The sequence below is a fragment of the Cibotium barometz genome, chromosome 38 (assembly GCF_041138505.1).
Source record: "Cibotium barometz isolate CiBa-2024 chromosome 38, ASM4113850v1, whole genome shotgun sequence".
NCBI lineage: Eukaryota > Viridiplantae > Streptophyta > Polypodiopsida > Cyatheales > Cibotiaceae > Cibotium > Cibotium barometz.
The window spans coordinates 39,805,770-39,818,791 of record NC_141083.1 but is presented as its reverse complement, the minus strand read 5'-3'; the positions used below and the strand labels follow the sequence as shown (position 1 = coordinate 39,818,791).

The window sequence follows — 13,022 nt, the reverse complement described above, 5'->3', positions numbered from 1 at the left end:
ACAAAGTACAATCTGCAATGGTTAGATTCTATAATACGACGGTTGAAGAATGTGGTGGTGTGCTAAAATTTATTATTAAGCTTGATGAAAGTGAGATTGTAAAGGGTCAGAAGCTAGAACGAGTAAGCTTGACCCTCATGAACAGAGCTTTGAATCGTAATATCTTATCAGATCATTCAGAATACTTTAGTGTGCAGAGAAAAAATGAAATATGGCGGCTTGCTACATTTGAGGTACCAGAAGAAGATCATGAGATATTGAAGGTTTTCTTCAATTTAACAGAGATACCAGAAGTTGTGAGACGTCAAAGTGGTTGGGAACTTTTAAAGATTGATGATTTTGGTGAGTACTTAATTAGTAGAACGGCATCTTGCAGGAGATCTAAAAACTTTGAAGTGAATGTTTGGTGTGTCGAATGGTTCCAATGCAAAGTTCCCTTGTTTGTATTATATGCGATCAAGAAAAAAAGACAATAAAGGAAATAAACATTGGCGTGAATAGACATGCATAGATGGTGTCCTAGACCGTGACCATCTTGTTTGTCATGATGGAATAATGGTACCAGTAGATCCAAAGTGGGATCCTATTCTTAACATTCCCTTGATCAGAGTCCATTTTTGCACTTTGCATGCCATGGTGAGAATTATTAAGAAATTGGTGTTTCAGTATGTGTGTTTTGCTTACAAGATGCAACATGCTTAAGCTACTCAAGCCGCCGCATGTAGTAAAGTAGAAGAAGCTTTATCAGAGATTAGATTACATCGAGGCCAAGTAAAAATCAAGAAGGATGAGAAAAAGTCTGGTGCAAATAGGAATTTTCCATGTAAACCATATTTTGGTGGAGCAAAGGCATGAAAATTTCTTTTTGCACCAAAGAATGAAAAAGCGTTAGGGAGACAACTAGAGAAGTATGATAGATGGAAGAAGTTGCATATGGTTGTTCCTGATCAAAGTAATGTGGAGGAATGACGCGGTTAGCAAAGGTTAATGCTCGATAAATTGGCACCTTTGATGTAGAAGATGATCTTCACATCAGACGACGCAGAAGAATTTACATCAGTTGTTACTACATTTTGTGACTCAGTGGTGGTAGAAGCTTGGACTTCAAGTATCATCACACATTACATGGTAAGAGTCATTCTAAATCTAGTATTTTAAATGTATACATGTTTTTTTAAGTGTTTTGAGTATGCATATGTTGATTGGGAATGCAACATATCTTGAAGGCTAATGGTCCATACTTTCCTAATAACGAGGGAAGTTTGGCAATATGGTCTACACAAGGCATGGAGCGATCACATTGGCAAGCCCGATGTGGATTTCAAAAGGCAATGGATTATCAAGGTGGATTACATGATGTTAATCCCATGAGACACTTGCTCGAATGGTAGTATTGGAGGATAGAGATAAGGTATGAGGAGAAGATGTTAAAGTCCATACCTAATGATTCATAAACAGTCTATAGAGCAAGACGTCTAATCAATAAAGCACGCTATGAGAACTCAACAGTGAGAGAACACCATGCAAACTAGCTCAGGTCTTAGGAAAGAATTGGTTGTCAATGGAAATGTAAAGAACAATCTAATGATGGTAGTCTTTAGTAAATGTAGAGAATAATCTAATGATGGTAGTCTTTCGTCAATGGAAATGTAGAGAACAATCTAATGATGGTAGTCTTTAGCAAATGTAGAACTTTGTTGGTGCAACGATTGAATAAAAAATTAAGAATGCCAATGTTAGTAGTCCTATTAAATTGTGAGAATGATACTTTATTTTTGATATATTTGTGTGTGTATGTGCGCGTGTGTGTGTGTGTATACACATACATATATGTGTGTATATGTATACACACACACACACACATATACATATGTATATTGTCCTTAGTATCTCATATCAAACTTGTGAATATAAAGTATGAAAGATAAATTCATCTCACTTCACTTCACTTCACTCCACTTCACTCTCAAGAAGTATTATGGCACATGCACGAAAATCATGTTACGAAAATGAGAACAAAAATTGTGTAAACATTGAAGATCAACATCAAAAATTGTGGCTTTGGTCAACTTAAGAACGTACATACTAAAACAAGAAAAGCACATTAGCCAAGAGGAATGACATTCATGGCTCTAGATAGGTTTTCCATGGCACTAGAAGAGAGCAAGATTGCCTTTTCCCTCATTTTCAAGGTGTGCCCTCTCCATTTGTAAGTGCTCTCTATTGATATGTCATATAATAAAGGATAAAGTAAAAGAAACAGACTGCATAATACACATACATTTATAATTAGTGCTCTCTATTGAGATCTCGAACAATGGATATCTTTCATATTAAAAGTTGAGCAAACTAGAATGTTTGTAACCATCATGTTCCAAATCAAAACAAAAAAATATGTAGAGCTGAAAACCGGCGACATAGCAAACAGCACTTGAATACAAAGCTAATGACAAAAGCGTTTCTCTCGTCTCAGAGACGTCTCTGGCCCCGGCTCGAAAAACAAAAACAAATACAAAGGTGAAAGCCTTCTAGAAAGCCAAACTGAAGTCTCAGAACAATCAAATTCAACCAAACAGAAATTAAGAAGCCAAACTGAGTGGTCTTGAGTTTAGATAACTTTCTCTTGTGTATCATTGCCAATAAATTTATTTATTATGAATCGTTAGGGAGCTAGTACAATGGACGACAAAATTTTGGCATAACTTTAACTATATTTGCTCTAGGCGGATGCAGTCATGAGCTTGGAGAAGCTATCAAAGTCGATGGCGCTGGTGTTGCTGCTGCTGGGGCCCGCCGCTTGGCCGGCGGCAGCGGCCACCATGGCGTCGAGGTCCTCGTCGGAGAGCGGCTGCCCAAACGTTGCCATGGCGGACTTGAGATCCTCTCGGCTCAGCAGCCCATCCTCGTTCACATCCAGTACGCGGAACACCTCCCGCAACGCCTTGTCCTCCGCCCGGTCGTGGGCGCCGCCCGCTGCGCCTACGCCCATGAGACGTTGGAACTCCTCCAACCCCACCGCCCCGTCGCCGTCAAGATCCGCCATGGCTATCATGGACGTCACGTCCTCGTCGCTGATGGCTTGGCCGATGCAGCTGGCGAAGAAGGAAACCAAGTCCGCAGATCTAATTTCACCATCGCCGTCTCTGTCCAGGACCTCGAAGGCTTGCTTGAGGCGAGAAGGATCGTTGGAGCTGCTGGGCATCTGGTCCCAGAGGCGTTGAAGGCCGGCATTTCTGCGACTAGGACACATGCTCTCTCTCTCTCTCTCTCACACACACACAGACACACACACACACACAGACACTGGCACAGGCACAGGCACAGGCACAGGCACGCACGCACGCACACACACGAGCGTCTCTTTCTTTGTCTCTCGCAGATACGCTCTACAGACCCCTCTCTTCTTCTGGTTGTTAATGTACCTCGCTAGAAGAGGAGCGATCTTCCTTTCTCTTTCTCTCTCTAGAGTTCAATTAGCTAATCAGCGCACATGCGGAGACCTTACAGGCTTTCCACACTCGCTGATGTCAGGCATGACGTCAGCACGCGACACCCTCCACACGTGTGACGTACGTCTTCCCCTCACATTTTGAACCGCTACCGTCGTCCGCACGTACTTCGCTTTTCGGCCTCTCTCTCGGGAATCTTGTACGCCACGATATTTTTCTGGACAAACCCCCCACTAACCATTCCTCTAAAATCTAAGGTAACTCGATATTTTTCTGGACCAACTCACTAACCATTCCTATAAAATTTAAGGTTCTCTAGTGAAATTTTAATTCCCAAAGATACCTAAGTTTTAAGATGTTTTCAGAAAATGTTTTTCCGTGAACATTGAATTATGTATATGTGATCTTTTAAACACTACTTTCCCTTATAGTTTTCCACTAATTTTCCATTACTTTCAAGATTATTCTTATAGCAATCTTTCTATTGATTTTCTAATCCCCTTTAAAGACAACTAGACCAATGTGGAGAGTTGCTTGAAAAGTGCATATACATTGTAAATATGTAGAACCAAAAAGAAATGAAAAATTAACTTGCCAATAGGAAATTAACATCTAAGTGTGGGAAAAAAAATGTTTGCAAGGTTCAGCATTTTTCAATTAATTTCTCTTTGTGGCAATTAATCGATGTTGATCTTCTTTACTTAGTAAACTAGACAAATGCAAGTTTTCCACGCATTCCTTTTTGTGACAATAAATCAATAAATCTACATTGATCTTCTTTCCTTAATAACTACACAAGGTCGATTTTCCATGAATTTCTCTTTGTGCAATAAATCTACATACATCTTCTTTACTTAGTAACTATTGTAACTGTTTGTTTGTGAACTAGTAGATTGTGGGGTTCACGATAAAGAGTGTTGTATGAGTGTTAGTGGGTTGCCTTTATATATTTAGACTGCAACATAGCAATGCCATCATTGCGCTGCATAAACTGAATCCCCAAATAGTAATGCAACGGCCCCAAATCTGACATATCAAATGATGACTGCAAATCAGCCTTAAAGGCTGAAATTTGATCTATATCGAGTCCCGTTGATCAGCATGTCATCAACATATAGAACGATGACCAAAAATGTGTCCTTACTCCTCTTCACATAGAGGGTCCTCTGTTGGATTGTTGCAAAAATCATTTGCAACCAAGCATGCAGGAATCTTCTCATACCATGCTCTAGGAGCCCGCTTAAGGCCATAAAGAGCCTTTTTCAACCTGCATACTTTAGACTCTTCTCCTTTCTCACACAACAAAACCAGAAGGTTGGGATACATACACCTCCTCATGTAAATCACCATTCAAGAATGTAGTCTTAATGTCCAACTGATGTACATTCCACCCATGATGTGCTGCCAAAGCAATGAGACACCTAATGGTAGTCATACGAGATATGGGCGCAAAGATCTGACATCTCAAACGATGACTGCAAATTAGCCTTAAAGGCTGAAATCTAATATATATCGGGTCCTGTAATCAACATGTCATCAACGTATAAAAAGATGACCAAAAATGTGTCCTTACTCCTCTTCACTTAGAGGGTACTCTCTGTTGGACTGTTGCAAAAATCATTTGCAACCAAGTATGCACGAATCTTCTCATACCATGCTCTAAAAGCCAACTTAAGGCCATAAAGAGCCTTTTTCAACCTGTATACTTCAGACTCTTCTCTTTCTTTTACAACAAAACCAAGAGGCTGGGATACATACACCTCCTCATGTAAATCACCATTCAAGAATGCAATCTTAATGTCCAACTGATGTACATTCTACCCAGGATGTGCTGCCAAAGCAATGAGACACCTAATGGTAGTCATACAAGATGTGGGTGTAAAGGTCTCATCATAATCAATGCCCTTTTGCTGGGCCCCTTGCAACAAGTCTAGCATTGTAGCGATCAATGCTACCATCTGCTTTGCATTTTAACTTGTAAACCCACTTAGTACCAATGGCCTTCTTGCCATGAGGTAGATCTATCAAATACCAGGTGTCATTCTTGAGTATAGAGTTATACTCATCCTGCATAGCATGCATCCAATGATCATCATCCTGTGCTTCCTCAAAGGAAATAGGTTTCTCCTCATTACATAAAGTAGAAATGAGAACATGATCCACATGAGAATAATCTGCATGATGAGAACCTACATGAGTTTTGCTAGGTAAAGAAGCTACCAACTTGCTATCCCTCAATGTATGCACAAGCCATTTTGGCATACGCGTAGATTCTTCTATGGTGGCTGCTCTCTCCTCATCCACCCAACCTCAATAATTGCCTCATCAAAAGACTGATTTTGCACCTACAAAGGCTGAATTTCAGCACTTGGTTGAGCATTCAATTTCTCTATATATGATTGCCCTCCATTAAACAAAGGTAAGAGCGAATCAATCATGTCCTGTGTGAGCGTACATTCTGCTATTTTTTGCATGAAAGCATGGGCTGAACTGAGTTTTCGACAAAAACAACATCTCTACTTACCAAAAGCTGCTTTGAGATCGAATGGTAGAGTTTATATGCCTTGCTTTTTGAACTGCATCCCACAAATATGCATTTAACTACCTTATCATCATCATCATCAAGCTTACTGCGTTGTTGCTTAGGCACAAGAGCATAAGCAAGACAACCAAAAACACGCAAATGAGCCACAGAAGACTTCTTGCCCATGCCAAGCTTCATAAATAAGGAGTTTTAGACTGCAAAGCCTTGGTAGGGGATTTGTTCAACACATAGTTTGCACACATAGTTGCCTCTAACTAAAAACCATGAGATAAATCTTGGGCTTTCACCATACATCGTGCCATCTCCATGAGAGACATGTTCTTCCTCTCAGAGCCACACCATTTTGCTGAGGTGTGTATGGCACTGTACATTGATGCCTTATGCCTTTTTTAGCCATATATGCATGAAATTCCTTAGACATATACTCACCCCTTGATGTGAATGAAGGGTGCCAACTTTACATTCACATGCATTTTCAGCCATATATGCATGAAATTCCTTAGACATATACTCACCCCTTGATGTGAATGAAGGGTGCCAACTTTACATTCACATGCATTTTCAACCATGGATACAAAGTGCCTAAAGCACATAAATACCTTTGACTTCTGCTTTAATGGATACACCTAGCTATATCTGGAGTAATCATCAATAAAAGTGACAAAGTAGAGATGTCCCCCAATAGATGGTGCCCTCATAGGACCACATACATCACTATGTATAAGCTATAATTTCTTAATAGCTCTCACAGATCCATCGTTTGGAAATGATGCTCGATGCATTTTACCAAGAATACACCCCTCACATACATGTCTAGCAGGGGTCTCAAGAGTTGGCAACTCAGACACCATATCATGCTTTTGAAGGCGTAACAAACTGCCATAATTCAGATGGTCAAATCATGCATGCCATAACTCTGCATCACTCATAGAACGAGTCGTGGACTGAGCAAGCATCATTCTGCAACTTCTCAAATACATCCATCTTGTATAGGCCATGAAACATGGTACCTAAGGCAATGATAGAATAACCATCATTTCTATCATGAACTGTATATCTCATCCACAAATTTCACCGTTAATCCTGACAAGGTTAAGGCTGAAAAACTGATAGCAAGTTCTTCTTAATGCCTGGCACATATAAAACTTTAGAAAGAGTAAATGCGCCCCCATTTGCAGCAGTGAGCACAACTCTACCAACTCCTTTGACAGGATATGAGGAACCATTTGAACATGTGACGGTTCTTGCACTTGGGATAGATTCCAGAGATGAGAATATTTTTTTTAAAGTAATATGCTTTACTAGCACCACTGTCAAAGTACTAAGCATCCAATTCTACCACTGACATGCATACATCATGAACAGAAGGGTCATAACTGCAATGTACAGTCCATGCCCAATCATCTTGAGTAAAACTTGTAGATTCCTTCTTCTCTGCACTTGGTGCAGATGCCCGATTCTTTCTTTTTCTCCTTCTCTAGTCTTTTCTTGCACTCATTTTTGTAGTGCACTGGTTTTCTACAATAGTGACACTTGCCCTTCTTTTTAGGTATATCACCTTGTTTCTCTGCATCCTTACCTGAGGATTCTGATTTTGGCTTATAGCCACCATGTGAAGAAGTTTTACCTTTGCCTTTCTGATTGGCAACAGAAGCTTGGTCACCAACTCGCATAACATATCTGTTTTGCCTAGATTTCTCTTCTTGCAAAAAGAGTACTGAAACCAGCTCATCAAATGTAAGGGAATTTGGATTTCCCTTCATCAGTCTAAGGGTACATGCAAAACGCTGATAAGAATCTGGAAATGCATTGAGAACTGTGGGCACCAATGTACTATCAGGATATATCTCATCCACACTAGCAAGCTGCTCCTTAAAGTCTTTAATCTTGGTCAAGAAGCTGTCCATTGAGTCTCCCTTATTCATGTGCTTAGACTCCAACTGTTTGCGCAGATATGCAACACGTGCTTCATTGCATACATGGTATAATGCAGCAAGTGCATCCCATGCATATTTTAAAGTCTTACATGACCGAATATGAGGAATAATGCTTCACTTCACAGAAAGTGCAAGCAATGCATGTGCATGTGCATCTCTTCCATCCCATCTCGTTTGAGGAGGAGCAGTGGGAGGTACCGCTGGTGCATGTGGAGGAGCCACATCTGTATCAGATTCTACTTTATCTGCAGCACTTGGTTGCATTGGGAGTTGTGAAATAGGACAAGTTTCACTACCACTGACCACATTCCAAAGGCCTTTAGCAACCAATACATGCCTCATCATATAGGACCACAATGGGTAGTTAGTCCCCATCAAGTTTGTCCTCAACAAACAACATGTTGAATACATCACTACTGCCAGCCACATGACTTTCTACCAAATGCAAAATCTTTCAACACACTGTAAGTACTCAGTATTCACTGAATGCAACCCTGGATGGCTGCTAATTGACTGAACTGCGAGTCTGGCTTCTACCTTCACCATCTCCACTTTATCCCTGTTAGCCCTATCCTGTACATCTCTTATGATTTTAGTGTTACTAGTGAAAGTATGATGGTCGATATTGTTGAAGATACTCTAGATGCTACTGCACACCAAATCTTTGTTGCTACACAACCCAAACACCCAAAATCAAGCAGAACCAATCCAAAATGACACCTCTCTAGAACGTCTGCAGCAGAAACCTTGCGGTGCCCAAAACCCACCCCTGAATCGTGCCACGGACCCCGAAAATGCTGTAGAATTTGTGTGCAGCACACTATAGTGTATACCTTCTTCTCTGAAGAGAGTATCTCAATCGGAGATAGAAAAATAGGGTTGTAAAGGAGGGAGACAGACTACTAGATCAAGTGTCCAAGGAAGCTAGCTCTGATACCAAATGTTAGAATTAGGGTTAGGGTTATAACAATGCACACACACAAAATAGATAAGCTTGAGAGCACACAAACTCACTAGATTAGAATAAACAAATGTGTGCCAGATACAAAAGATAAGTACACACCCCAAAATGAGTAGATAAGAGGGTGTACATATGCATGGGGGGAAAAACCTCCTAGTGAGGGAAAAAGTGCGTCGATGGTCCTAGGTGTGTTCACACACATTACTACCATATAATGCTACAATGCTAAATAAATGTACATTGTCTTTCAGCGATCACTTGATTAGTTATAGTAGATGGATTAGGCAATATCTTTAGTGTATTAGAATGGAGAGAGACTCCCAATGTGCTTGGTTCATGTGATGAGTATGCAAATTTTCCAAAAGCCACAAAGACATGGGATAAGCTGCAAATAGCTTTCATCACACAATTCGAGTTTGTAGGGTTTTAGGATTAACCTATTTCACAATTGCTTTCCAATGTGGTTATAGCATGTGAATTTTCACATATAGGTTGCGACATTCAACACTCAACACCTAAGGCCGTCCATTCTTTCCATTAATTAATTAATGTACAAAAAAAATTGGCACCCAATAATTATTGGCTCCACTTTTGGCATTAAGCTGATCACGGAGCCATGTAAAAATAGAGCCTCATTTCCCAAGGGTCTCCCATCCTTTGTAGCCATACAATAGCCGTTATAGCACAAAGAGGCATCAACCTTTTTTTCCATCCTAATTAATCACTGCATTAAAACCAGACAAAAAAGCTATTAGCATAAAGAGGTACAGTGGAAGGTGTTGAGCCCTTCTAAAGAGTAAGACAATCCAAATCCTTTCAGCGGTAGTCTAGTTAGATATTTTCATTGAGGCTACACTCTCTTATGGTCTGGGTATAGGAAGGAACAAAAGGAAAATGATCCATGAATCATTGTGGCCGTTTTCCCAATAGGACTCTTCCCAAAGTCGGCAACTAATCTCAAACACACAGGTATTGCCAACAAACAAGAAGCAACACCAAACCACATTGCCCGCCTTCCTCCATCTCACCAATCTCAATACCACCTCAAATGCTATGTATTGTTGCATCTTATGCTATGTATTGTTACATCTTCTTACTATTATAGATGTTGTACTGAAGGTCTACCAAGAAGGACAGTGCCATCTTTCATGTGTTGAGCTCTATCGGCTAGGGGAAGAAGCGAGAAGAAGCATTAGGAAAAATATGGACTAAAAAAGGGGCCCTTTATTAAGGGCTCTCTCTCTCTCTTCATGAATCAAGGAAAAGTGCAAAAGAGCTATAAAATATTAGCTCTCTCTCTCTCTCTCTCTCTCTCTCTCTCTCTCTCTCTCTCTCTCTCTCTCTCTCTCTCTTTTCTTTTAGGATCTAAAAGATCAGGTTTTGGCTATATTATAATAGATTCACCTATTTTTTTATTTTGACAATATCTTTTTCTAAGATTGGGACCAGATTTTGAAGATAACAAAAAGTGTTTTTTTACTTGAACTTAAAACGTGCAGCTTGTTGATGTGACTCTCTTGATCAACCTCCTAACTTTTAAATTCAATCAAATTTGATGGATTTACGCTCTTTGTACATTTCAATTAAGAAATTTCATACATCTACATGTAGACTTCATATTTTTGAATTATTTTTTATCCACTTCTAGATTAGAACCTAAAGAGTGTGTTTATACATTTTTACCAATTTCTATTCAGTTTACAAGTCTTTTTTTTACTTTGAGACTTAGTATGTATGTTTTTAAGTTAACCATTATGTTTTTAAGGTTCTTTTTTGTAGGGCTATGAGGTGGCTTGCTGCATTTGAGGTACCAGAAGAAGATCATGAGATATTGAAGGTTTTCTTCAATTTAACAGAGATACCAGAAGTTGTGAGACATCAAAGTGTTTGGGAACTTTTAAAGATTGATGATTTTGGTGAGTACTTAATTAGTAGAATGGCATCTTGTAGGAGATCTAAAAACTTTGAAGTGAATGTTTGGTGTGTCAAATGGTTCCAATGCAAAGTTCCCTTATTTGTATTGTATGCGATCAAGAAAAAAGGACAATAATGGAAATAAACATTGGCGTGAATAGACATGCATAGATGGTGTCCTAGACCGTGACCATCTTGTTTGTCATGATGGAATAATGGTACCAGTAGATCCAAAGTGGGATCCTATTCTTAACATTCCCTCGATTAGAGTCCATGTTTGCACTTTGCATGCCATGGTGAGAATTATTGAGAAATTGGTGTTTCAGTATGTGTGTTTTGCTTACAAGATGCAACATGCTTAAGGTACTCAAGTCGCATGTAGTAAAATAGAAGAAGCTTTATCAGAGATTAGATTACATCGAGGCCAAGTAAAAATCAAGAAGGATGAGAAAAAGTCTGGCGCAAATAGGAATTTTCCATGTAAACCATATTTTGGTGGAGCAAAGGCAAGAAAATTTCTTTTTGCACCAAAGAATGAAAGTGGTGAAGTGTTAGCGAGACAACTAGAGAAGTATGATAGATGGAAGAAGTTGCATATGGTTGTTCCTGATCAAAGTAATGTGGAGGAATGACGCAGTTAGCAAAGGTTAATGTGTGGATTGCACTCAACAAATTGGCACCTTTGATGTAGAAGATGATCTTCACATCAGATGACGCAGAAGAATTTACATCAGTTGTTACTACATTTTATGACTCAGTGGTGGTAGAAGCTTGGACTTCAAGTATCATCACACATTACATGGTAAGAGTCATTCTAAATCTAGTATTTTAAATGTATACATGTTTTTTTAAGTGTTTTGAGTATGCATATGTTGATTGGGAATGCAACATATCTTGAAGGCTAATGGTCCATACTTTGCTAACGAGGGAAGTTTGGCAATATGGTCTACACAAGGCATGGAACGATCACATTGGCAAGCCCGATGTGGATTTCAAAAGGCAATGGCTCATCAAGGTGGATTACATGATCTTAATCCCATGAGACACTTGCTCGAATGGTAGTATTGGAGGATAGAGATAAGGTATGAGGAGAAGATGTTAAAGTCCATACCTAATGATTCATAAACGGTCTATAGAGCAAGACGTCTAATCAATAAAGCACGCTATGAGAACTCACAACAGCGAGAGAACACCATGCAAACTAGCTCAGTTCTTAGGAAAGAATTGGTTGTCAATGGAAATGTAAAGAACAATCTAATGATGGTAGTCTTTAGTAAATGTAGAGAATAATCTAATGATGGTAGTCTTTAGTCAATGGAAATGTAGAGAACAATCTAATGATGGTAGTCTTTAGCAAATGTAGAACTTTGTTGGTGCAACGATTGAATAAAAAATTAAGAATGCGAATGTTAGTAGTCCTATTAAATTGTGAGAATGATACTTTATTTTTGATATATTTGTGTGTGTATGTGCGTGCGTGTGTGTGCGCATACACATACATATATGTGTGTATATGTACACACACACACACACACACACACACACACATATGTATATTGTCCTTAGTATCTCATATCAAACTTGTGTGTGTATATGTACACACACAAACACACACACACACACACACACACACACACACACACACACACACACACACACACGTGTGTATATTGTCCTTAGTATCTCATATCAAACTTGTGAATATAAAGTGTGAAAGATAAATTCATCTCACTTCACTTCACTTCACTCCACTCCACTTCACTCTCAAGAAGTAGTATGGCACGCACGAAGAAGTCTGCTCATAAAACCCCAATTATAGTATGACGACAACCGCCTCCTAATCCTAACAACAAAACTGATTGTGTGTGAACATATAATATCCGAAACAATAGTGCTGCTACTCCACCACCATCAGGTTTGGTCAGGGAAGTGATGCAAGATCTTCAAAAGACATCTGCAAGGAGGTACTATGCACAATATTATAGTAACTCTGTTGATCGTTGGTTAGGCCAAGCATTGATGGCAATCCAAATAGCAGGCTAAACATTATCTGGTTGATTTATTGCATGATGAACAATTGGTAGCTATCCATGCCAAGCATATCACTGTCAAAGATAAGGATTTACAGTTGGTTCGTAGGATCTGCAAAAATAGTGATGCCTTCAATCTTAACCCTAGCATGATGTGAGGACTTGTAGGTGCTAGGATATATTTTA

General features: G+C 39.3%; 1 protein-coding gene across 1 annotated transcript; it reads right to left on the bottom strand.

The window, feature by feature from the left end:
* Positions 1-2,630: 2,630 nt before the first annotated feature.
* LOC147616699 (uncharacterized) lies at positions 2,631-3,478 on the bottom strand. Its single transcript, XM_086777782.1, has one exon. The coding sequence runs from the start codon at positions 3,248-3,250 to the stop codon at positions 2,720-2,722; it is 531 nt and encodes a 176-aa protein (XP_086633908.1). The 5' UTR covers positions 3,251-3,478; the 3' UTR covers positions 2,631-2,719.
* Between the last annotated feature and the right edge of the window lie 9,544 nt (positions 3,479-13,022).

Bases quoted from the DNA above. Each gene is read 5' to 3' on its own strand.
- LOC147616699 (XM_086777782.1), bottom strand. From the start codon at position 3,250: ATGTGTCCTAGTCGCAGAAATGCCGGCCTTCAACGCCTCTGGGACCAG.